Consider the following 27,852-nt stretch of genomic DNA (forward strand, 5'->3'; position numbering starts at 1 on the left):
TTGTTTTTACAATCATGCTATTGAACAAATAATTATCCTGGTGCCATTCACTTCATTCCTCATAAGTCTTCCCAGGATTCACTGAAATTATCCTCTTCATCATTTTTTTAAAATAATATAGTAGCATTCCATCACATTACCCAATTGATGTGTATCTCTTCTGATTCTAATTCTTTCCAACCAGAGGAGGAGATTTTAAAAAATATTTTTGTATATATATATATGTGTTTTTCTTTTTTCTTTCATCTCTTTGAAATACAGACCTATAATTAAGGTCTTAAGCCTAAGACATTACTCACTGGTGGAGAGTGATTATTTGAGGCTCTATGCCTTTGAAAAGATTATAAGTGTCAAGAACTTGGGAGAAGTGAGAGCCTGTTCTTCTGACTTCTATTTTTAAGAGAGAGAGGATAGGGAGCTAGAGTAAAGAGTGTCAAATGAGAGGAAGCATTTTGTCTGATTCATTCAGCACATTTCATCCATAACAACCTATAAGATGCACCATTTCGTCTTATTGGTATATCTGATAAGTCACTAGGAGTTATTTTTCTAGACCATGGCATCTTAGGAAGACAGAGTAGTCTACAAACATTGCATTGAGGCATTGAGCACTGCTAGACAGAAGCAATAAAAAGTGACAGGGAACATTCCAGTGCCCAGATATAGAAAAAGGACTAAGACACAGCACCAGAGCAGTAAGCACTGGCTGCAGGAACAGGTACCATTCAGTGTCTCTACTATCCAGTTCTGTGTCTTAGATCCAGGGCAAAGAGGAAGAATAGCTCCTTCCTGAATATGGAGTCTAGCTGAGTACTGAGAAAGGAAATTAACCCCCAAATCTATGTGACTCTGATTCCAGATACAGAAGAGATTCAGTTCTAATCTTGAATCCAGTCCATAAACCCACATGGAAAAATCAGGGCAAGAGACCAAAGGAGAGTAATAAGTTCATTCACTATGAACTTGAATAAATACCCAAGCTAATAGTCATTGGGTCCAGAAGTAATTATTAAAACTCAACTTTAAAGCTCTTTGCAGAACTCATAAATTCTACAAGGAAGTCAATGAACAGATCCTTTTGCAGATCACATCAAAATTTAGAAACTCACAGAGTGATTTGTCAAAGCAAAACATAAAAAATCACTTAGGCCAGATATTCTGCCACCATACTCCCATATATACTCCTCTAAGTGAGCAGAGGCCAATACTAAGAAAGCACAAGGTTAAGAAGGAGGCTGGAAGAATAAGAACAAAAAGAACCCATTATTATGATCAGAAGAAGATTAAGACTCAAATACAGAAAATGACAATGTATTAAAAAAAAAACCTAGGAGTAAAGCCTTAAAGACAAGTGCAGACTGGAATAAGTCTAATAGGAACCCCTAGAATGTTAAATAACTAAATGAATTTTTTCTCTTTTATTTATTTATTTTTTCCAAATACATACAAAGATTGCTTCAACTTTTTCAAGCTTTTGAAATACAATCTAATTAGTGCTGTGAAAAAACGGTATGAAAGGAAAATAGCTTGGTAAAAAAAGGTTCAAAATCTTACTAAAGACAATAAGAACTGACCAAAGAGAGGCTAATGAATCTATATGACAATTGTAAGTGATTAAAAAGAACCAAAAGATTAAAAAATAGAAGAACATGTGAACTTTAATCTTAAGAAGAATATCTGGAAAATATCTCAATGAGAAATAATTTAAGAATCTTTGTATTGTCTAAGTCATTAACACAAATTGAGCATAGACATCATATTTCAAAAAAATTATAAAGAAAAACTGTCCAGATATCTTAGAAACGGGGGCAGGGGGGGAAGCAGAAATTTAAAGAATTCATCAGTCACTTCCTGAAAGAAACTCCAAAATAAAAACTTCCAGGAATATTATAGTCAAAATCCAGAAGTCAAAGGGAAAATTATGAAAGAAATCAGGAATAAAGAATTTAGGAGTACTGTTAGAATCACAATAGATTCAGTAGCTCTCAGGCCTGGTATATGATATTCTCGAACATAAAGGATTTAGGTTCACAATCAAGAATGACCTACTTGGTCACATTGAAAAAAAATCTTACAATGGAAAAAACTGATATATAATTAGACAACTTTTAATCATTCTTGGTGAAAAGATCAGAGTTGAATAAAAAATTAACATTCAAACAGAATTCAAGAAAGGCATAGAGACGGGGCAGCTAGGTGGTATAGTGGATAAAGCACCGGCCCTGGAGTCAGGAGTACCTGGGTTCAGGTCCGGTCTCAGACACTTAATAATTACCTAGCCGTGTGGCCTTGGGCAAGCCACTTAACCCCATTGCCTTGCAAAAGAACCCTAAAAAAAAGGCATAGAAAGACAAACATAACTGAAAAATTGTTAGGAACTAAATAGTTTAAACTGTTCATATTTTTATATGAGAAATAATGTGTGTGGAACCCCTCAGAATTTTATCATCATAAGATGTCTTAGAGGGTGTCTAATTAGGCAAAGGCCAGGGTTAATTCTATTATGTTTGAATGATTCAAAAATAAGAACAGAAGGGATGATGAAGAGTGTTCCATTGAGAGAAGGAGAAAGGGAGAGAAATGGGAGTGTATAAAGCAAAAATAAATACTTGAGGGAGAAGTGAGTAACACTTGAAACTAGTTCAAGTAGGAAAGAGAAAACACATATTCAAACACATTTGGGTACAGAAATTCATCCTGTCCAACAGAGAAGTTGAAGGGAAAAGAGGTAAAGAGAAAGAGGAGAGAAGGAATAGGAGGGAAGGAAAATTTAGAGAGGAAATTTTCAGAAGCAAAATAGACTCTTAAAAAGGGGACAGGGTAACCAAGGAAAAGATAATTATAAGAGAAGAGGATGATGAGAAATACTCAACAATCATTAACAGTGAATGTGAATGGAACAAACTCACTCATAAGTCAGATGAGAATAGCAGATTGAATTAGAAGTCAAAATCTAACTATATGTTGTTAATAAAAAACAAACAAACAGAAATATATTCAGAGAGTTAAAATAAGTGGCTGGAGCAGAATGTAAGAACAAAAATAAGTAAGAGATAAACAGGGAAAGTACATTCTACTGAAAGGGACCATAGAAAATAAATTAATATCAATACTAAGCACATATGTTCCAAATGTCAACGTATCTGAATTCCCAAAGGAAAAATTAAATGGAGGAAATATAAAGTAAAACTATGCTACAGGCAAAATCCTCAGTTTTATCCCTTAGTCTTAGAGAAATCTAACCATAAAATAAACAAAAAAGATATTAATGAAATCCCCAGAACTTTAGAAAAATTACCTCTTAAGTACAGAAAAAAGTATGATTTTCTCAGCTAGCAAGGCATCTTCACAAATATTGATAATATATTATTACAAAAGAGAAGAATTATTAAATATAGTGCAGCAACATTATATTCAGCAAAGGGCTTTTGAAGAATAGTTAAAATCAATTACTTAATCCTAAAGAATAGGTGGGTCATGAAATAATGAGTTCATTAAAGATAAAGACAAAAATTAGACAACATCACTAAATATTTTGAATACAGTTAAGGTATTATATAAGTTAAAGTTTATATTGCTAAACTCTTTCATAAATAAAAAAAGGAAAAAGCAGATTATTGAATTGGGAATGCAACTAGACAAAAACTGAAATACACAAAAAATTAAATAGCAAAAGAGAAATCCTAAAATCAAAGCAGAAATTCACAAAATTTAAAATTATAAAATTACATTAATATAATTAAGAACTGGTTTAAATAAACCCAATAAAGCAGAAAACTATGAACTAATAAAGATAATAATAATAAAAACTAAAGAAAACCAAATTATCAGTGTCAAAAATGAAAAAGATCAATTCACCAACCAATGAATATGAAATGAAAAAAATTATTAGTATCTATTTCTCCCAAATATATATACCAATAAAACTGAGTATTTTAAAATGAGTATTTAAAAAATAAATTGCCCATATTAATAGAAAATGAAATAGGATACTTTATCTTGGAAAAATAAATTTAACAAGTCATAAATGAACTTCCTAAGGTGAGAGGGGAAGAAATCTTCCAAAACTAGATGGATTTACAAGCAAGTGCAATCAAGAATTTTAAAAAGTGATTAATTTAATACTACATAAACTGCAAAAGAATTATAAAAAGGAATCATTCCAATTCCTTCTATGACACAAACATGGTCTTGAAACCTAAACTAGAGAGTTAAAACAGAGAAAGAAAGCTATATACCAATTTTTGAATATTGATGAAAAGATTTTTTATAAAATACTAGGAAGGAAGTTACAAAAATATATCACAAAACTCCTGAACACTATGACCATACCAGATGTATGCCAGGAATGTAGGACTAGTTCAATATTAGGAAAACTATAAGTATAATTTATCATATTAACTACAAAAATAATAAAAATTATATTATTATTTCAATAGTTGCAGAAAAAGCTTTTGATAAAATCCAAAGCCCATTCCTATTAAAAACACTAGAAAGCTCAGGAATAAATGGAATTTCCTGTTAAAGATAAGTTAAAACCAAAAGCAAAAATTACTTGTAATGAGTATGTCTTTCCAATAACATCAGGGGTGAAGGAAAGATTTTCATCATTATTTATTCAGTATTGTACTAGAAATGATGGTTAAAACATTAAAAAAATAAAAAAGAAATTGAAAGAATAAAGGGAAAAAGCTATCACTTTTTGTGAATGATATAATGGCTCACTTAGAGAACCCTAGAGAGTCAATTAAAAACCTAACAAAACAATTTATGACTTCAGTAAAGGTGCAGGATATAAAACAAAAGGCATAAATCATCAGTATTTCTATACCTTACCAACAAAACTAGCAGGAAGACAGAAAGAGAAATTCCAAATATTTTAAGCTCTTTGCAGTTTACCTTGGAAGGTGAACACCTTGTCCCCATAAAGATTGTAGTGATGACTGTACCTAAAGCAACTCTCCCAACCACCTGTAATTTTTTTTTAGGTTTTTACAAGGCAAATGGGGTTAAGTGGCTTGCCCAAGGCCACACAGCTAGGTAATTATTAAGTGTCTGAGACTGGATTTGAACCCAGGTACTCCTGACTCCAAGCCTGGTGCTTTATCCACTACGCCACCTAGTCGCCCCCAACCATCTATAATATTAAGCAGTGACTTACTCTGATTGATTTTTTTATTACATTTTCAGTGGGAAATAAGGAAGAAAACTTCAAGATTTTTTTCCTCTCTTCACAACCCTTGACAGATTATAGTTTACAGAAATAAAGATGAGGAAGAAAAAGAAGGCAATCTTTTTCCTGATATGGTTTTAAATTTATGGCATTATTAACTAGAGGCTAAATTTGTAAGCTGAATGTAATATTTTTACTATAAATTTCCAAATTATTATTTAAAGATTTTTGTAACTGCTAAAACATTTTAGCGGATTATGTTTTGGAGGTTTGCAGTAGTATTAAGATTAAATATAAACAGTACATGTCTTCTCTTCCTAGAAGGCAAAAATTTGTTCTAGTAGGTGGTTTTACCTACTAAAGAATAAGAGAACTAAAACTAATTTGAAATGATTCAAAAGAATTTAACTGCTTATATAAATTGGTAGCTAAGTCAATTAAACTGAAAAAGACTATGCAACTCAAAAAGACTGGCCATTCCATATTGTACATGGAAACCTGTATAGGAAAGTGTTAGACTAGAATATAATTAGAAATTAAATTAGACAGACTTAAGCAGTGAAATGTGGAATCAGAATGTAAAAAGAAAAATCAGTTTTGAAGTTTGTAAGCTTTCTTACTCAAAAGAAAAAAAATGACAAGTTTAAATAAGTGGGGGACAGCCTTAAAAAAAGTGGAATCTCTTTGCACAGACAGTATAATTGAAAGGTAACTTGAAGAAAAGATCTGAAGTTCTGAAAACATTTGAAAAGGTTTTTTTTAAAATTTCACTGAAATAAGAAAAATATGAGAAACTTTTTAGAAAGGTGCCTATTACCAGTTTCTGATAGTCAGATTATGATGTTTACCAAATGGAAACTAGAAAAGAACTTGCAGCATGGAATTGACTATACACACTGAAATTCTGTCTTTGAAGACCGCTAGAAGGTCACATTCCAATCCTTAGAATCTTATGGACTTTATAAGAGGGGGATGGGAAAATGAGACCACCATCATGAATCTTTGAAAGTGAATTAACTAAAAGCAGTAGGCTCTACAATTTGAGGTACTGGCAGTTAATGATATTGGGAAAATTGAAGTTTTGAATATTAATAATTGCGATTATAAATTCAGATTTGATTTGGTTATTTGTCCTGAAATCAAATTAATGTGATCTCATTTAAACTGTGATCTCATTTAAAATGATATATAATTGTCATAAATCAGAAATTACTAGAAAATATATTTGTTATTTGGCATTATGGCTATATACTTGGAAACTGCATAGATAATGAAAATTTAAGTTCAAATCTGGTCTCAGAAACTTAGTAGTTATATGAACCTGAGCAAGTCATTTCATTTCTGTCTGCTTCAGTTTCCTCATCTGTAAAATGAGATGATAATAATAATAATAATAATAATAATAATAATAATAATAATAATAATAATAATAGCACCTATCTCCTAGTGTTGTTGTGAGGAACAAATGAAATGAAAATTGTAAAAGTGCTTAGCACTTTGACTGGCATATGGTAAGCACTATATAAATATTAGCTATTATTTTCATTAAATGAAGTCCTTCTATACTGTTTTTAGATGCAATTAGTATAGAACATCAAATTGATGGATGATGATTTTTCCATAAAAGAGGATTTTGAAATGCATTCAAATGAACCATGTCATTTGAGTGGCAAAAAAATTTTGTGTACGTTTTGAAAAACAATATTGTCTGTTATGATTAAGTTTCTACATTTTCTTAAATTGTGGAAATTTCTTATATTGGGGAAATCATTGTATATGAAATACTGTTAATTTGTAAGATGATACCCAAAGGGGGACACAATTGTACTGTTAGAAAAGAATAATTTTTCTTTATCTGGATGCTCTTAGGTTGTTACAAACTGATCTCTCAGAGAACTGTCACAATGTATGAAAACTGTTAAGTAATTGAGTATATTTTGCTTTAAGTGAATAATAATAATAGTAATAATTTAATATTAGCAGAAAAAAGCAATACAGACCTCTTCAGGCATCCTTATCTCCCACTGTTAGCTATTTTTGCAACAATATGAGAAAAAACAAGCAAGCCCTAAGCTGTGATTAGTGAAATTTTGCTACTTGAAGCAAAATTTCTTGTGACACTGATTTGATGTTTTGATTTCAAGTATGATTATTTAAATAGTCATTAAACCAATAGTCCATCATTCAAAAGAAACATCATATGCTGCCTCAAATGGGTGTAGTCTAAGACTGTTTCATATGGATGTCTGTCCCTGGGAAAGCTGACACCTCTTGACTTGATTTCCCCATTATGATATTTCCTTCTGGAATAGGAAAATTTTCTCAATTAATACTGAGCCTATCTATGATACCTTTGAAGTAATATGTAACATTTCTGTATGACTGGTTGTTACTAGGGACTTCCCTATAATTACAGAACAAAGGGAGTTTATTCTCCTCTTATGTTCCATGTGAGGTTGGCCTTAAGAGAGTTGATATTGCTAAAAACATGTTCCTCCTTTTTCCTTTCATAGAAAATTTCTATAATTAATCCAGGTGAATTGTAGAAGTTTTTATCATTAAACTACTATTAATAAAGGAATGAAAACATCTCTAAGTGGGGGCAGAACCAAGATGGCAGAGGCGTGGCAGGAATTCCCAGAAGTTCTTCCCTGGACCCCTCCAAACGCTTTAAAATCATGACTGTAGCCAAATTCTAGGGTGGCAGAACCCACAGGAAGACTGAGCGAAACAATTTTCTGGCCCAAGACAACTTGGAAGATCTGAGGGAAGGGTCTGTTCCAACCAGCTCCAGCCTTTCAGGAACAGCCCAAGAGGCACCCTGGGAGAACTTGGTCCATGGAAGAGGGGCAGTTTCCAGATCTCTCAGCCCAGGGATTTCCAAGTACAACTTGTAAAGTCAGTGGGAAAACTCTGTTGCCCCAGAGAGAGAGCATGGTTTCCAAACCAATGTCTCAGTGCAGCCTCAGCCCAGAAACCTGTGGAGTCACTGAGCAACTGCTTCCAGAGCTCTCGGACAATGGATGGTATGTGGGTCAGGGAAGACTGCAGAGGTCTCTCCATTATCTCTGGGGCAGAACCCTGTTGCTTTGCCTAAACTCAGATCCAAGTTGCAGTGTGGGGCCCTATATTGCCATGGTGGAGCAGGGACCCACAGCTCCAGGGCAGAGGAGAGTGCTTGTGGTCATCTGCAGACCAGAGCACAGGCCAGGAGAGCAGTCAGAGCCTCTCATAAGACATTGTAGGAATTGAGGTCCCTGAGAGGATATCTCAGAAATCCTCTAAAGCTTGGAAAACTGTGTCCTTCACCCTGGAAGCAGAGCCCTACCTTAACAAAGAGTTAAAAATCAGGTCATAGGCTAAGGAAATAAGAAGAAAAAGAATCTGATCATAGATAATTACTTTGGTCCCATGGAAGATCAAAATACACACGCAGAAGATGACAAAGTCAAAACTTCTGTATCCAAAGCCTCTAAGAAAAATAAGAATTGGTCTCAAGCTATGAAAGAGCTCAAATTTTTTTTTGAAAATAAAGTAAGGGAAGTAGAGGAAAAATTGAGAAGGGAAATGAAAGCAAAGAAGGAAAAATCATAAAACCTAAGTTAGCAAGTTGGTAAAGGAGATACAAAAGTACCTAAGAAAATATCATGTTAAAACAAGTTTAGGTCAAATGGAAAAAGGAGTCCAGAAGGTCAATGAGGAGAAGAATACCTTAAAAAGTAGAACTGGCCAGATGGGAAATGAGATAAAAAAGGTCTCTGAAGAAAATAACTCTTTCAAATGTAGAATGGAGCTAAGGGAAGCTGATGACTGTGAGAAATCAAGAAACAATAAAACAACACCAGCCCTGAAGACAAGAGGACCTGAGTTCAAATGTGGCCTTAGACACTTAATAATTGCCTAGCTATGTGACCTTGGACAAGTTACTTAATCCCATTGCCTAAAATAAAAAAAAAAGAAACAATAAAACAAAATCAAAAGAATGAAAAACTAGAATAAAATGTGAAATATCTCACTGGAAAAACAAATTATCTGGAAAACAGATCCAGAAGAGATAATCCTAAAATTATTGGACTATCTGAAAGTCATGACCAGGAAAGGAACCCAAACTTTATTTTTCAAGAAATCCTCATGGGGTGGAACCAGCATGTGGCTCTGGCATGAAGGCAGCATTTCCTGGGAACCCTTTCCCCCAAAACTCCAAAGGCCATAAAATTATGACTCTAGCCAAAATTTAGAAGGGCAGAAGCCACAGAAAGACTGAGTGATACATTTTCCCAGTCCAAGATAACTTAGAATCTCCATGGGAAAGAACTGTTTCATCAGGACTGGGAGTTGGGAAAAAAAGCCCTGGCCACAGTACAACCTAGCCTAGTCCAGCCCAGGGATCACTGGGAACAGCTTGAAGGGGTGGTGAGAGAATTCTATTACACCAGAATGAGTGTGGAATGAGGAGCACCAGCCACAGAACCTGCAGCAGAGAATCAGTAGAAATCAGCCTGCAACTCCAGCGTACAGCCCACAGATGGAAAGGGGGTCAGGGGAGACTGCAGAAATCTCTCTACTCTCCCTAGGGCAAGACTCTGCTGTTTATCCACACTCAGATCCAGCTTGCAGTTTGACCTTCCATACTAAGATAGCAGGAATCCTCCTCACAGCTTCAGGGCAGAAGGGAGTGCCTGTGGTCATCTACATATTAAAGCACTGACAAGAGAGCAATGGGGTGTCTCAAAAACAAACCCCAGCCTTGGAAGTGCTGTAAATTAGTCTTGTTCTGAGGAAATGAGTAAACAACAGAAACTCTGTCCCATGGAAGGTCCAAACTTAATCAGATGACAACAAAATTGAAGCTTCTGTATCCAAAACCTCCAAGAGAGAAATAGAAAATGGGTTCAGACTATGGAAGAGCTAAAAAAGAAAACTTTGGAAAGCAATTAAGGGAGGTGGGAGGAAAAATTGGGAGGAGAAATGAGAGCAGTGCAGAAAAATCACGAAAACAAATCATCAGCTTGGTGAAAGAAATACAAAAAAATACTGAAGAAAATAATATGTTAAAAACCAGTTTAGACCAAATGGAAAAAGAAAAACAAAAGGCAGATGAGGAGAACACATTAAAAAGCAGAATTGGCCAGCTGGAAAAGGAGATAAAAAAGCTTTCTGAAGAAACTAACTCCTTCAAATGCAGAATGGAACTAAAGGAAGCTGGTGACTTTGTAAGAAATCAGGAAGAAATAAAACTCTTCCAAAAAAAGCCCCAAATTAGAAGAAAATGTGAAATATCTCATTGGAAAAACAACTGACCTTGAAAACAGATCCAGAAGAAATAATTTAAAAATTATTGGACTACCTGAAAGTCATGACCAGGAAAAGAGCCTAAACTTCATTTTTCAAGAAATAATACAGCAAAATTGCCCTGAGATCCTAGAAGCAGAGGGTAAAATAGAAATTTAAGGAATTTACTGGTCACTCCCTGAAAGACATCCCAAAAGGAAAACTTCCAGGAATATTACAGCCAAATTCCAAAACTCCCAAGTCAAAGAGAAAAATTCTACAAGCTGTCAGAAACAAAAAATTCACCTACCATGACTCTATAATCAGGATTACACAGGATCTGGCAGCATCTACATTAAGGGCTCACAGGGATTGGAATATGATATTCTGGAAGGCAAAAGATCTTGGTTTACAACCAAGAATCAACTTCCCAGAAAAACTGAATATCTTTTTTTCAGGGGAAAAAGATGGACTTTCAATGAAACAAGGGAATTTCAAACTTTCCTATTGAAACAACGAAAGCTGAACAGAAAGTTTGATCTTCAAGTACAGGACTCTAGTGAACCATAGAGGGGGTGTATGAGAAGGACTAACTGAGGAATTTAATGATATTGAACTGTTTGTATTCCTGCATGGGAAGAAGATTTTGATAACTCATATGAACTTTCTCATTTATAAGAGCTCAGAAGGAGCATGTATAGACAGGGCACAGGAAGGAGCAGAATATAATGGTATAATATAGTAAAAATATGGAGTCAATGGGTGATAAAGGGAAGTACTGGGTGGAGGAGAAAGGAGAGGAAGAAGAAGCTAAGAAATTTCACATAAGAGTCAAGGAAAAATGGAGTGGAATGGGAGAAGGCAAGGGGGAGTGAGTGAGGGGGAATGAGTGAGCTTTCATTCCCATCAGAAATGACTCAGAGAGGAAATAACATACATACTTAATAGGGTATAGAAATCTATCTTACTCTAGGGAAAAATGAGAAAAGAGGGATGGGATAAGGGGGAATTGGGGCAAGGAAGGGGGAAATAGGGTGATAAAAGAGAGGGAAGATTGTGGGAGAGGGTACTCAGATAAAACACACTTTTGGACAGGGCCAGGATGAAAGGAAAGAGAGAATGGAATAAATGAGAGTGGGGAGGAATAGAGTGAAGGGAAATACAGCTAGTAGTAACAACTGTGGGAAAGCAACTTCTCTGGTGGATTTATGATAAATAAGGCAACTTACCCCAGAGACAGAGTCATTGGAATCTGAACATAGACTAAGTTACACATTTTTTTCTCTCTTGCTATTTTTGAGGTTTCTCATCTTCTTGGGATGAGGGGGGTGGTTTATGTTTACTCTTCTAACAAAATTATTATAATAATATAAAATAAATAAGCAAACCAAAAATCATACTTGGAAAAAATAAATCCTCCAGGAAAATTGCCCTGATATCCAAGAAGCAGAGGGCTAAATAGAAATTAAGGGGATTCACTGATCACTTCCTGAAAGAGATTCCAAAATAAAACTCCAAGGAATATTATAGCCAAATTCTAGAATTTCCAAGTCAAAGAGGAAAATATTCTAAGCATCCAGAAAGAAATAATTCAAATATTGTGGAATTACAGTCAGGATTATACAGGATTTAGCACTTTCTACATTAAGGGCTTGGAATATGATATTCTAGAAGGCAAAAGAGCTTGGTTTACAACTGAGAATCCACAACCCAGCAAATCTGAGAAAACTCTTTCAGGGGAAAAGATGGACATTCAATGAAATAGGGGATGTTCACACTTTCCTGTTGAAACTTTCTTGTAGACTAGAGCTGAACAGAAAGTTTGATCTTCAATACAGGACTCAGGAGAAGCACAGAGAGGGTGGATGAGAAGGACTAATTATAAAGGATTTAATGATGTTTGTATTCCTGCTTGAGAAGATGATACTAATAACTCATATGAATCTTCTCATTTATTGGGGTAGTTAGAAGGAGCATATATAGGCAAGGGACAGGAGGGAGTTGAATATGAAGGTATAATACATTATAAAGATGGAGTCACTGGATAAAAAAGGAATGTACTGTGAGAAAGGGAAATGAGGGATAGAATGGCCTAAGATATTTTGTGTGAAAGAGTCAAGAAAAAGCTTTTACAATGGAATGAAAGGGAGGAATGGTGAGGGAAATGAGTAAGCCTTCTTTCTCATCCAAAATGGCTTAGAGAGGAAACAACATGGGATATAGAAATCTATCTTATCCTAGAGGAAAAAAATGAGAGCAAAGGGATGGGAGAAAGGGGATGGGATGGGGAGGAGTTGGGAGATTGAGATGATAGTAGAGGGAAGATTGTGGGAGAGGGTGGTCAGATACAACACACATTTGAAGAGAGACAAGGTGAAAGGAAGAGAGAGAGAGAGAGAGAGAGAGTAGAATACATGGGAATAGGGAGGATTAGGATGGAGGGAAATACAGCTAGCAATGGTAACTATGGGAAAAAATATTGAAGCAACTTCAATGGAAATTATGATAAAAATGAGAACCATTCTAGAGATAAGAGTCAATGGTATTACAGACTGATACACTTTTTTCTCTCACTTTATTTTTCTTGAAATTTCTCTATCTTTGTGGAGGAGGGATAGGGTATTATGTTTACTTTTCTGACAAGACTATTGCTGTAATATGAAAATACATAAATTAAATGTTAAAACATCTCTGATTTACCATAATGAGATGCAAGAATGAAAGATCTTATGATTTTTAATTTGAATTTGTGGTCAACTTTCTATCCTAATAGGTAAATGAATTCTTAGGATTGCTAACCTTAAGTATCTCATTCTTTTGGGATGATATGAGGATGATCTAAATTCTCAAAAGAAGAGGATAAAATAAAAATGTAAAAATTGTAAAATTTTAATGGAGCAGCAAATTTTACTTTGAGAAAACAAGATACTACTGTTTTAGGAACTAGGATATTATACATACACATACATACATGATTCACTCCTAAATGTTTCAAATTATATATAAATATTTTGATTTTGTTTTACTAATAAGTACTCAAACTTGGATTAAGGATTTTTATATGCAAAATTGCCTTAATAGTTATAAAGAAAATTTTAAATTGTGTTTTTTCCTGCTTTTAAGGGAATATTATATGTCATGGATCCTTCTAGGATTCTTCCTTCAGCCTGTAGATGACATTGTTCATATCAGGTAGAGGGTTCAAATAAAAATAGAGCAAATGGTAAATAAAAATGAAATTCTTTGAACTTTCAGATGAATTTAGATTCCTAATTTAATGTTCTTCTTATAGCTCTGTTGTAATAGGATTAGCTCCATAAGGTTTAAGCTAGCTTTCACCATATGGATTGTTGCTGGAAAACCAAATTTAGAAAGTTGTATTAAATTGTGTTAAGTTCTTGTTACTGTCAGACTTTTTGAAATATGCAAATGACTTGAAATGAGGCAGATATGATAGGTGAAGCTGCCCTGAGAAAAAGACCTATTCTAAAATATCTAAGAGAAGCTATTTCCAGGGACCAGATGATTACATGGAAGCTTGGAACTCAAGATGTAATGCTCTAATTAAATGGAAATTGGGAGAGGATCACAAGGAAACCATATCATTTAAAATTGTTCATCATTAGTGCATCAGTCGGGCTATTTATGTTGTTTATGTTTGCCTGGAAGAGGGATATGTCCTAATTTCTTTTAATTATTATTTGGGAATCAGGACCATTTCTCCCTCAACTTTTGGTCAACTGAAAAGCTTTCTTCTGTTTTTATTATTTTCACTTGACCAAAATTTACTATTGGAATAATAATGTTAACTATTTAACATTCCTCTGGTAGAAGTTAAGGTATGTTTGAATTTCCTAATGTGATTTGGTTATCTTTCAGTTATCCTAGCTAACTAAGATTTTCTTGATTATTTTGGTGATTTGTATATCATCCCTCTCAATTCATCTACTGTGACCCTCTAGAAGTAGTTACTAAGTTGAATTTGACTTGAGCTACCACTAGAGTCCAAAAGGGTTTGTCTCCTTAAGAGAAAAAGGATTCACATTGTTGGGGGCGGGGGGAAGAGGCTTGGCGGTCGCTTAGAAGGGGAAACATAATCACCTTATAAGGGAATGTTACAGAACTCGGCCCCTCATTGGGTAAGAGTTCATGGGAGGGAAGACAGAGGGGATAAAAGGGTCGGCTGAGAGGTGGGGGGGAGCGGGAATGTGATCACAGAAGAATAAAGACTGATTACCCACCTCAGGCGCTCTGTCTGGTTCTTCCCCCATCAAAGAGTGGGGGCCGGAGGTACCCCGAAGACTCATCACGCGTTGGACTGGTGAGTAAGAGGACGGACTAGCATAAAGAAGCCGGCGTTGTAAATAAAAACCCGGCAAGTGGCGCCCGGAACAGGGACCTGATTTTGCTAGGGAACGTCTGAATCCGCTGGTCGGATTCTCCAGACAGCCTCGGTCGTTTCTGACCGGGAGGAAGGAGAGGGCGTTTACTCTCAGATATTGCCTGAAGGACATATCCCTATTGTGTTGACTATGCTTTCTTTCCCCTCCCTTTCTCCTTCTGCTCTAATCATGCTCCTTGCCGTGCTGGCCTGTCTGATTGTGCCCTGCTGCCTCCTTCTCTTTTTGCCGAACGGGAACTTTCCAGTTCTGCCACCTGTTAGGATTGCAGCCTTGGCTAGTAGACAGCATGGGGGGCCGGAATAGTATTCCCGCCTTTGAGCCGGAGGAAAAAGAGGTCGTTGCAGGGCAGCTTTATAAACTCTGCGCTAAGCATGGCCGTAAATTACCTATCAAGACGTGCCGTGCTTTTGTTGAGAATATCTGGAACATCTGCCCTTGGGTGCAACATAGTGGGATCCAACCAGATAAATGGAAGGTGGTAGGGCAGCAGATGGCCTCCTATAATGACACCTGCCCGGGAAAACTGACCCCCCAAGGATTTTACAGTGTATAAGATAGTGGATGCAGCCCTGCATCCCCAGAAGGTGACTTTGGCACGAACAATTAGCACTCAGGTGGGTAGCTCGTTGGCGGGATCGGATTCAGAGGGCTCAGAGGAAGAGGGAAGGCCACCCCCTCCCCTGTATCCGTGGGAGGAACTTAGAAGAAACAATGGGGGAACAAGGGGCCCCCAGGGAGAAGAAAATGCCGCATGCCCCTCCTTACCGAGACAGAATGAAAAGGGGGAGGGCGATGAATGTGGCACACTTAGAGATTCAGGGCCGGAAGTTTCCGAGCGCGGGAAGGGAGGGGTGCAAACAGTCCTCAGGGGTGGCAGGAAGAGGAGCGTGAGTAGGTGGGACCGGGAGGCTGCTGACGAGGAGGGAGAAGTCCGCGCTGATTGGACAGCTGCCGCGCCCCAGGCTTGGCGGCCCAGCCAGGAAACAGAGGCAAAAAATCCCCCGTGTTCCTTGTCCGCCCTTCAGAGATCCCCTCAAGGGCTCCGCCCATCCGGCCTACTTGCCACCAGTGCCTCCATAGCAATAGAGAAAGGGGAGGAGGTGGACTGGGATGACTGGGGCCTCTACCCGGTATTTACGGACCCCCTTACCGGAGCCCGAGACTACCGCCCTGTCCCTTTTAAGATGCTTAAGGAACTTAAGGAGGCCGTGACTAAATACGGCCCAAGCTCCCCTTATGTAAAAAAGACTGATGCAAAACCTCTTTGCTACGCACCCTTGGACCCCTGCTGACTTTGACGAAATTGCAGCCGCGTGCCTAGATGCCTCCTTATATTTAGCTTTTAAGGCTCAGGCCCGCAGAGAGGCCTCTAAGCTGGCAAAATCCCGGGGTTATACTCCCCTGGATTTAGCCATTGACCTCCTGTGTGGAACTGGAGCCTATACTGACCCTGCTGTTCAGGCCCAGTATGGCCAGTTTGAGCTAGAGACTGTTAAAGAAACACATGTTGCAGCTTGGGATAAGATTGGAGCCATGAAAGGGGGGAGAGCCACACAGAAGTTGGTTGGGCTGAAGCAGAGAGCAGATCAGACACCCCTCTCATTTGTGAACGAGGTTAAAGAGACAGTGACTCGTATAATGGGAGACACCCCGGGATCTGATCTACTTATGAGACAATTGATTAAAGAGGGTCTTCGCCCCAAAGGGATCGCAGCCATTAGCAGCCTTCCCCCCGACGCTTCATTAGAAGGAATTGTTGACAAATTGCTGGACATGCCCAGTGAGGATTCAATTCAAGCCTTAGTGACTGCCATGGAGAACCGGGAGGATAGCCTCCTGACCGCCCTTCACGGTATGCAGGTGAGACCCACCTGTTTTGGGTGCGGAAAGCCAGGGCACCTCAAAGCACAGTGCAGGCAGCGGCCCCCCCTCCACTTCAGTTCCGACCTGTTATTCCTGTGGAAAGCCAGGTCACATAGCCAGGTTCTGCCGATCCAAAGGGAAGTCGGGGAAAAGGGAAAGGGAGGGGCCCGGCCGCGGGCCCCCCCCCCCCCCCCCCCCCCCGTGCTCGAAGACAGCGGCCCCATTACTGTGACTATCCCCGTGAGGGTTGACTATAGAGAAGGGACACAGCAGAGAGAGATCGGGCCTTGGGAAACCTCGATGATTCCCATTGAGCTAAATATTTTCCCAGCGCTCATCACAGGGGCTGAGAGATGTGTGGACTTAGTCACCCATACCCAGGTCATTTTTGGTCCCGGAAGTCCCACATCCGTAAGGGTCACAAACCCCCACCCCTTTCCCACCTTGGTAAAACAGGGCCAAGAGGTAGGAAAGGCGCTGCCCTTGCGGGCCCCTCCCGCTCATGTGACCTGGGTCCACCCGGTCAGCTCTGGGCGACCACTGTTAACCGTCACGGTGGAAAATCAGAAGCTCGAAGGGATAATTGACACTGGAGCCGATTGCTCTGTCATAAATAGGGGACAGTGGAGGCGCGAGTGGCCACTCCTACAGAGCCCTCAAGCAGTGACGGGGGTGGGGGGGCAATAGATCTGCCATGAAAGCAGCACACGCCCTACGGTGGTCAGCTTTGGAAGAATCTGGACTCTTCACCCCACTGTGCCTACCCGACCTCCCTTATGCATTATGGGGTAGAGATATCTTGAGCCAGCTTAACCTGACACTTGCCACCCCTGATAGCCTGCGGGGAAATTAATTGGGGCCACTCTAGAGATGAGCTTTTCCCCCAGAATAACATGGATTAATAAGAAACCTATTTGGGTTGAGCAGTGGCCCCTGACAAAAGAAAAGCTCATCGCCCTCACAGACATAGTAATGACCCTCCTGCACGAGAACAAAGTGGAACCGTCCCTCAGCCCGTATAACTCCCCCGTCTTTGTCATAAAAAAGAAAGGGGGGAGTTGGAGAATGTTGATTGATCTTCGGGCAGTAAATGCCAACATGGTACCCATGGGGACCCTCCAACCTGGTCTCCCTATGCCCACTGCAGTCCCGCAAGGGTGGACTATTATAGTGATTGATGTTAAAGACTGCTTCTATAGCATTCCCCTCCACCCGGAGGACAAAGAAAATTTGCCTTTTCCCTCCCCGCGATCAATTTCCAAGCCCCCAGTAAACGTTATCAGTTCACCGTCCTACCGCAGGGAATGGCCAATAGCCCCACCCTGTGCCAGCTTTACATGGATACTCTGCTACATCCTATCTTTTTAAACAGAAAGGGGGAGTTGGCAGGTCACTGACCCATTCAGACCTGTCTCAGGTACTATTTACCATGAATTTCCTACAAGTCAGGGATGACGGCACTACAGCCGCCCAGAGATTTTTCTCCCCAAAAGGACATGCTAAGAAAGAACCAACGCTCCTGCCCTCTCCCACCAAGGCCCTACCAGGCTCTAAAGTCATGTGGAGAGATGAAGAGGGAGGTTGGCATGGCCCTGTAACGGTAAAGAACAGAAGACAGGGCAACCTGTCATTTCATCCCGAGGATAAGATAGAAGAGCCAGAAAGATGGCTCCCTGTTTACAAGATAAGAGACCTTGATTAATGCCCAACCCTACGGGGTGAGAGGAATTTCTTTCTTTTTCAGGCCTTCTGATCATCGTAGGGATCCTTGGAGGTGCTCCATCTGAAGGAAATCCGACATGGGGAATACTCCGAGTTATTCCCTCTCCCCTTCCGGTAGCACGGAACTCCCCGATCTACCCTCGCCTGCTAGTGACCAATACATCGATGGGGCTCCCTTCTGCCTCGGTGGGGCCCCTCATGTGTGGCCACAGGGGAAGACATCGAGGATCCCATACCATGGAGGGATTGCCAGATGGCGGGAGGATACCCCCTTGAGGGTGAACAAGGACGCTGATTCTGGGAATCACCCTACTTGTTGTCTGTTTCTGCCGCCTAGCTAGGCGACAGAGGGGCTATATGCTTCTTACTCAGAAAGCCTTCATGGCCATGGAGACGGGGGAGGATCCCCAAGTCTGGCTAGCCGCCATGCATGACATGTGACACCTAGGGGTAAGACGAGGTAAACCCCAAGACGGGCAACTTCTCCTGACCCAGCCACCTAAGACGGGCAAGGTCCTGGGTTGAAGGAGATGACCTAAGACAGGGTTCCTCGCCCCCGGCGGATCCCCAAGTCTGGCTAGCCGCCATGCATGACATGTGACACCTAGGGGTAAGACGAGGTAAACCCCAAGACGGGCAACTTCTCCTCACCCAGCCACCTAAGACAGGCCCTGAGGGTGTCGGGCGCCTAGGACGGGCAAGGTCCTGGGTTGAAGGAGATGACCTAAGACAGGGTTCCTCGCCCCCGGCTATCAGAGGCCAGTAGAAATGACACCGCTTAAGGCTAACCTCAGCACCGCTTAAGGTCACACCAAGTGATAACCTTGTAAAACAGAAAGGGGGAGATGTTGGGGGCGGGGGGAAGAGGCTTGGCGGTCGCTTAGAAGGGGAAACATAATCACCTTATAAGGGAATGTTACAGAACTCGGCCCCTCATTGGGTAAGAGTTCATGGGAGGGAAGACAGAGGGGATAAAAGGGTCGGCTGAGAGGTGGGGGGGGAGCGGGAATGTGATCACAGAAGAATAAAGACTGATTACCCACCTCAGGCGCTCTGTCTGGTTCTTCCCCCATCAAAGAGTGGGGGCCGGAGGTACCCCGAAGACTCATCACGCGTTGGACTGGTGAGTAAGAGGACGGACTAGCATAAAGAAGCCGGCGTTGTAAATAAAAACCCGGCATCACATGTACAAAAATATTTATAGCAGTGCTTTGTTGTGGCAACAAAGAATTGGGAACTAAAGGGATGCTCATTACTTGGAGAATGGTGAAACAAGTTTTGGTACATGAATTTGATGGAATAGTACAGTGTTGCAAGGACTGTTGAAGAGGATAGTTTCTGAAAAACATAGGAAGATTTGTATGCTTGGATGCAAAGTGAAGTGAGCAGAACCCAGAGAACAATAGTACATTGTTACATGGTAACAGCAAAAAGATTATTGATTTTTGAAAGACTTAACAGTGCTAATCAATCAAATAACCAACCATAATTCCTAAAGACTCTTTAAGACAGCAAGATAGTTGAAGGATTCAGAGATCAGATTAAAGCATATTTTATACCATTTCTTTTTTCTCTTCTTTTGGAACATGTTTTGCATTCCTACACATATTTGTAATGGATTTTATTTTTCTTGACTCCTCAATAGATTGGGGAAAGAAAGGAGAAGGGAGAGAATTTAGAACAGAGAAAAAATTAATTTTTTTAAAAGTCAGAGAGACAAAAGAGAAAGGAGGGAGGGAGGGAGGGAGAGAGAGAGACAGACAGAGACAGAGAAAGACAGAGAGAGACATAGATGCAGATACAGACACCAACACAGACACAGAGACAGAGAGACAGAGAGAAATGGAGAGACAGATACAGAGAAAGACAGACAGACAGAGAGAAGACACATAGATAGCTCTGAATCTTCTCTTTAGGAAGAGTCCCTAAAAGGAACAAAAGACTCTGTGAGATGTTAGCATCTCTTTCCTTGGCTTATCACCCTTGGAACTTCAGAGAAATCGTCTTGGTGAAATTTGGAACATTCTTGATCTCATTGTTTAGTTGAGATATCTCACTTTCTGTCATTACTCTATAGATTTTCTGATATACTCTCATTTGTATAATTTCTCATATTATTTTTGTTCTCAGCTTGGACAAATGTGCTTATTTGCTTTGCCCCATGTATGATTTTTGTATTTGTATTTGTTAGACAGGAAATCAAGTTTCTGATACATATATAGTTTGAAGAACTCTTTCTGAATTATGGACAGTCATCAGAAACACAGCTTGAACCTAAAACTATTTACTCTAGATTAACAATATTTTGAGGACAAATATAATTCTTTTTTATTTTTATTCACATTTATATAGTTTTCCTTTATATTAATAACTTTAATAAAAATCAAAATATCAATATTTTATTGTGAAGGGATTTTCTAAAATGATTTTAAGTTTTGATGTTTTATTTTTGTTCACACAAATCATATCCTATTCTCACTTCTCAGTTTATTCTCCCCATCCACACATATATACACATTGAAATCACCTTATCTCAAAGAAATTGAGAAAAGTAAAACTTATGGTCAAAATGAGGACAGGTGACAGGATATGTAACATTTCTCTCCCATAGTTTTCTACTTTTTTACTGAAAAAGAAATTTGTGTCATTATCTTTCTCTGGGCTCAAGAGTAATCATTGTAGGAACTCTGAATTTAGCTGCATTTTAGTATTATTTTGATTTACATTAAAATAGTCAATATTTTTTTCTTCATTCTGATTATTTCCACATCAATTTGCATATATATATATATACATACTCTAAATTCTTCATAATAGTTAATTTTTAGGGCACAACATAATAATACAACAGCATTCTGTTTTATTCATGTAACAAAAATTGTCTAAAGACAAGTATTTGGACAGATAACCCCATTATTTCTAGTTTAAATTTGTTTTTTTGCCACTAGGAAAACATGAAAAGTAGAGTGACCCAGGTAATAGAAGGCTAGTCTTTCAATTGGTAAAAATTGGTTTTTAAGTAGGTCTGATAGTTGCTTAACTTCTCAGTTATTCTTTAGGAGTGGAAACTACATAGCAGGTGCCTATCTCATTCATGGATAGTCGACTCACCTGGAATTACTTATACCAATGAAATTACAGGTCCAATTTTTTTAAAAAAAAATCTTGCATTTATTGATCAGTGAACATGTATCCCTCTAGTCTGTTAGCAATGATGATGATGATGATAATGATGATAATCTTTGCGGATATGGGCAGTTTCACTTTTGTATTTGTAAAACCAGGACATAGGACACTTGGTACAACTTAGACAATAAAGGTTGTCCATTAGTTAATTTATGGGATAATTTATATGATCATGGTTTAAAATTTTTTCTTGTCAAACTACTTTCTAATTATTCTAAATGATTTTCTAGGTTTTAAAATTTTATTTATATTTGTCCCATTAATTTTCAAATAAATCCCTCTTCCATCCTCTGACCAGAGATATTTTTAAATGTCAAAGAAAAAAGGGGAAAACTAAATAACATATAAGCTGAATCTGACAAAATATATGTATATATATGTGAATATACTTATATAATATACATGTATATGTGTGTACACACATACACATATACATTTTTATATCCAAAGTTCTTTCCATCTCTGCAAAAAAGAGGGAAATTCATTTTCTTATGTCTTCTTCGGTAACTTTTTTTGGAGGGCATTTTGCTCTCCTAATTCTGCTTACTTGACTTTGCATCAGACCATATAAACCTTTCCATACCTCTCTGAATTCTTAAGATTCACTACTCTGCAGAGCAAAATGATATTCCATTTTATTCATAACCACCATTTGCTTATAAATTCCCATATAAATGGGCATCTACTATGTTTACATTTCTTTGCTACCATAAGACTTTGAAGAATATTTTGGCATAGTTAGATATTTCTTTCTTTGACCTTTTGAAGTATATCTATGTACTGGGATTTCTGAGTCAAAGGGAATAAATCTTTTTGTCACCTTCTAACTTATTTTCCAGAAGAGCTGAAGTAATTCACAACTCCCCCAAGACTATCTTAGCAGAGTGTCTTTCAAGATTATTTATTCCTTTCTTTTGTATTTTTTCACCATGTAATGAGTGATAATAGGTATTAATGTGCTGAGTGATAAGTATTAGTGAAAAATGAGAAAATATATCAGAGAGAAAAGTTCTTCCACATCGTACTGTAAACTGCTTTAAACTCATTTTGGCACAATGGATTTACAAACCAATAATATTAAATGTAACCTGCCATCCATGTGTTTCTTGAGAAAGAAACTTATACTAATAATCATTAAACCAGTTTGAATATCTTGTGTAGGATAGATTGATTAGTTATTGATAACTGGGAGATGAAATAGGTTAAGCTCAGTTTTGGTTTGTTTTGAGGTATGCCTCAATTACTGTCACAGGGGAAGGGAGACAGAAGGTAATCAGCATTTATATGGCACCTGCTATGTACCAGATATGTTGATAAGTGCTTTGATACACAACAATTCTTTCTAGTAAAAGCTATTTTTATTGCAATTTTAGAGTTAAGAAAATTGAGCCAGACAAAAGTTAAGCATCTTACCCAAGGACACATAGCTAGGAAGTATCTGAGGCTAAGATCTGAATCTGTTCAAATCTCATTCTTCTAATCCACTACATCAATGTAGTTAGGGGAAGAAGAAAGTCACCCCTGTAACCTACTATTTTAACCAAAAAGTCTTGTCATCTATGTGATAAATATAATTATTTCTGCTTATGCAAATATTCTCTACACACTCAAAATTTCAAAGCCCTAAATGCTTATAATTCTATTGAGACAATTGAAATTACTTAATGGATCCATTATAATGCACACATTACTTATACAATGAAATTATTTTCAAAATAAATAATCTGGTCAGTTTCAAGGCATAATATCTTAAAAAATTATATATATATATAATATATATACACACAAATACATAAAATATGTTATACCAAATGTTATTTCTCACAGTGTATTAGGAAGTATTAGGAAAATATAATAAGAAAACAAACAGAATATTTTTGTAAAGTTAAATTTATGAATATTTAATAATTTTTCAAGGATATTATTAAGGCTGAAATATATGAAATAGTATATACAAATACATACCTGTACATGTGAAGAATTTGGACTCACCAACACTAATTTCTACTTTGCTAAGTGAAATTGTCACTTGTAGAAGAGCTGAAAAATATAATTATTAAGCCATGATTAAAACAAGGATTTAAATGATATGATATAACCAAAATATATTCTTTATTTGGAAATTTTTCTCCAAGATAAAACCATAACTTAACTTACCTGCCATGTTGAATTTCCCCCAATTTTTTTAAGGTTTTTTTTTTTGCAAGGCAAATGGGGTTAAGTGGCTTGCCCAAGGCCACCCAGCTAGATAATTATTAAGTGTCTGAGACCGGATTTGAACCCAGGTACTCCTGATTCCAGGGCCAGTGCTTTATCCACTGTGCTACCTAGCCATCCCCCCAATTTTTTTTTAAAGTGACTTGTTAGTTAATTTTTTAACATTCATCTTAATATTTATTCATCATATTTACTATTTGGTTAAACTGATTTTGTGTCACAGAATTTGGTTTTGAAATTTAATTTGTCTCCTTATCACAGCTATTATCTTGGACAAGTAGCTTTCTCCTTCAGAAAATGAAGAACTCTAAGGGAGGCTAGGTGGTGTAGTGGATAAAGCACAGGCCCTGGAGTCAGGAGTACCTGGGTTCAAATCCGGTCTCAGACACTTAGTAATTACCTAGCTGTGTGGCCTTGGGCAAGCCACTTAACCCCATTTGCCTTGCAAAAATCTGGAAAAAAAATGAAGAACTTTGACTAGATGATTTTCAGAGCTAAGATTAGCTTCTATCTGATCCTAAAAGAGGGAGGGGGTGAGAAGAATGAGAATTGAGAGAAATCTAGAATGAGCACAATAGAGGGGTGCAAGAAGAATAACTGCAGTGCTCAGAATTGAAAACAATCTCCAGATGAAATTTGACACGGGTAGAGTTCAGTAGGACTATCACTTTTCTGTTCCTAAAAGGTATTCTCTTTTTTAATGCATTTCAAAATTGTGATTAACTTAAGGCAGATATATCACACTGTTAAATCAAATTGAGCTTGTGCTTCACCAAATCCCATTCTTTCAAAAGAATTGCTTTTTAATCATGACTCCTACCATCCTTTACTGGTAAAGTTGACTTTTTTTTGGAGGGGAGGGGATGGCATTTCATCTGATTGGATTCAGCCCAGTGTTCTAGCCCAGAGGCATTAAATTCATAACTAGGAAAAACTCCTAAGTGCTGGGAACCAGATTAAAATGAAATGGGGTGATGTTTAACAAAATAAATAAAAATACAATAAAACTTAGGAAATGTTTTAAGTCACTATGTGGCCCATCCAATACTTTCTATTTGAGCTTGACACCACTGCTCTCTTCATTTTGTTGTGCTAGCTGTATGCAAAGTCAATGAGCATATCAATAATGCCTTTATCCATATCAATGTTAAAAAGAAGTCAAGTTGAGATTTGTGGGAAACCAAAATTGGAGAATTTATTCTGGACGAACTACTTTGAACATATACATTCAGTTATGAACCCATTTAACTATATTATCATCATCTAATTCATATTTCTTCATTTTCTCTGCAAAAATAATGTGATACATTATGAAAAGCTTTTTTAAAGTTCATAATATTGCCTTCATCTATTAGTTTAGTAATCTTCTCAAAAAAAGTAACTGTAATTTATTCTTGATGAAGACAGATTGACTTCATAAGGACTGCTTCCCTTTCTAGATGTTCAATAACTATTTCCAAAAATCCTTTCAAATCTTCCCAGAAACTGAAGACATGTTCACTGGCTTATGGCTTTTACACTCTTTGCAGAGAACAAAAGGGGAAAAAATATTGACTAGTTCTGCATTCTTTAAGTTTTCAGTTATAATCTTTTCATTCTTCTCGAGCAAAAGTCCTATCTCTTCTTTGATACTTTTTTCCTTTTGAATACAGCTCAACAATAATCATCCTTTTCTTTGTCCTTATCTTCCTTCACCAGCCTCAGGTTATTCTCAGCTTAGTAGACCTGATAGGAATTTTTACAGAATTTTACCTCACTGGTGTATTTCTATTATATTATTTAGTCTTGTTTGCATTTTAAATACAATTTCAGCAGGTTGGCATGTTTTCTATGCATTCATATTGGTTTCTTCAGACAATTGCAATATTCCCACATATTATAATTGTTTCTTTTTGTGTAGTCAGAATTTCACTTTTTAAAAAATAATAAGTTTTCAATCAACAAAAAATCTACCCTTTCCTTCCTTCTCCCCTTTTCCTTGAAAAATTAATAAAAATAAAACTTTTGTAACAAATAATAATGATAATTAAAATAGCTACTACGCTAAGTACTTTACAATGATCTCATTTGATTCTCACAGCCACCCTGGGAGGAAGATGCTATATGTAAAAGCAAGCAAAACAAATTTCCATATTGACCATTTTCCCAAAATATATATCATTCCATATAGTCAAATCCATTATATTTTTGTCAAGAAGAGGGTAACATGTTTCATCTCAATTTCTCTGGAATCATAAGTCAGAGTTCTTAAATCTTTCATAAAGATTTGTCTTTTGTTATTGTTATTCTACTATTTATTGCCTTGGTTACATTTGCTTCACTGTAAATTACTTCATTTGTCTTCTCAGACAAATCCTCAGACCATCCTCTTCATTGTTTCCTACTCGATAAGCGTATTCTTTCATGTTCATGTATTGTAAGTTGTTCAGTCATTTCCCCAATTGATGTTAGGTAAGTACCTCTCCCCCAACAAGTTATGTATGTTTAACCTATATCATATTGTTCACTGTCATGGGGAGGGAAGAGAGAGGTAAAAAATGTGGAACTCAAAAGCTTACAAAAAGATAAATGTTGAAAACTATCTTTGCATGTAATTGAAAAAAATAATATTCAATAAAAGAAAGAAAAGTTTTGACCTGTTTTATTCTAACCTAGGCAGATTTGATTGTCCTTAGATAACTAATAGTGCTCCACAGTAAATGAGGGCTGGACTTAGTGTGAAATTCTATTGACTTTAGACCTACTGCAGCTCAGAATTCCAGAGTTCAATGATCATCCAGCTTCAAACTCCCTAAAGGAGAAGAAATTATAGGTGTGTGAAACTCAATCCTATACCATATTTGAAAATCTGATGTATAAGAGGTAGAACCTCAGAGCTGCTTTAATCTGAATTTTTCTATTGGTGATTTGGAACATTTTTCAAATGGCTATTGAAAACTTGTATTTCTTCCTTTCAAAACTGCTTTTTTATATCCTTTTTGCCATCTATAATGGTAAGGGGATGTCTCTTATTTTTATAAATTTGAACTAAATTCCCTGTGCATCTTAGAAATGAAAATAGGATCAGAGAAATTTACTGGAAATATTTTCTGCTGTTGCCTACCTCTTTTGGTACATAAAATAGGTGCTTAATAAATTCTTACTGATTTGTTGACTTGTAGCTTCCTTGGTTTGAATAAATTAAAATTTCTTCCTTTTTACATTTATTTGTGAGGTTTTTATGCCCCAGTATTATTAGTTGTAAATTAAATGGTTACATTTTTCAAGGATGTCATATACAACTAATAATACGTTTATTCTTCTCTATACCCATTTTAGTAACTGTATCTGTTAGTATCTAACTTTTCTAAGGGAAAAGAGAAGGGAATAGTGGGCCAAATACTTTACAAATATTATTCATTTGATCCTCCAACTTTGCAAGGTTAACTTCAGTTTTTATTCCCATTTTACTGTTCAGAAAAATGAGACAAACACAATCTAAGGAATTTGCTTACAGTCACACAACTATTAAGTGTCTAAAGCTGAGTTTGAACTTAGGTCTTTCTGACTCCAGGCCCAGTTTTCCATTTACTACATTACTTAGCTGCCTCTATGATTCTATTCCAGTTCATATCTTCTTTATTTTTTAAAAGATTTACTTAGAATTAAAAGGAGCAAAGCGAGGAAACCCACTCCTACTTCCATTGTAGCTTTTTGTCCACTTCTCCCTATAGACAGCATTTAGATTTATGCTATTCAGAATAATTTTGTTATTCATCTCTTTAAATTATTAAGTTCATTTTTTTGTTTTTGCCTTGTCTGAGTTATTATCTCTATCTCTGCCTTGTATACTTAAGTGAAAGACCCTGATTTTTTCTACAAGTCATCATTTCTACTATGTGAATCTGAATGTTTCAAGTTTTCCAAGTTTCTTAGAAAGAACTAAACTTCCGAGCCATGTGACCAAGAGAATGGTAAACTAGATATTTTCTTTGATCCTTATATTGTCTCAAAATTCTTCAAATTATGTGCCCAAAA

At 37.2% G+C, this 27,852-nt stretch overlaps 1 protein-coding gene across 1 annotated transcript in view; it reads right to left on the minus strand.

The window, feature by feature from the left end:
- The window catches only part of LOC141504961 (neural cell adhesion molecule 2-like), a 151,672-nt gene that overhangs the window by 84,301 nt on the left and 39,519 nt on the right, over positions 1-27,852 (minus strand). The window contains exon 2 of the mRNA XM_074210392.1: positions 23,584-23,658. Coding sequence (XP_074066493.1) covers positions 23,584-23,658 — 75 coding nt within the window. The remainder of the gene's footprint in view (positions 1-23,583; positions 23,659-27,852) is intronic.

Source organism: Macrotis lagotis, chromosome 1, assembly GCF_037893015.1.
Source record: "Macrotis lagotis isolate mMagLag1 chromosome 1, bilby.v1.9.chrom.fasta, whole genome shotgun sequence".
Classification (NCBI taxonomy): domain Eukaryota; kingdom Metazoa; phylum Chordata; class Mammalia; order Peramelemorphia; family Peramelidae; genus Macrotis; species Macrotis lagotis.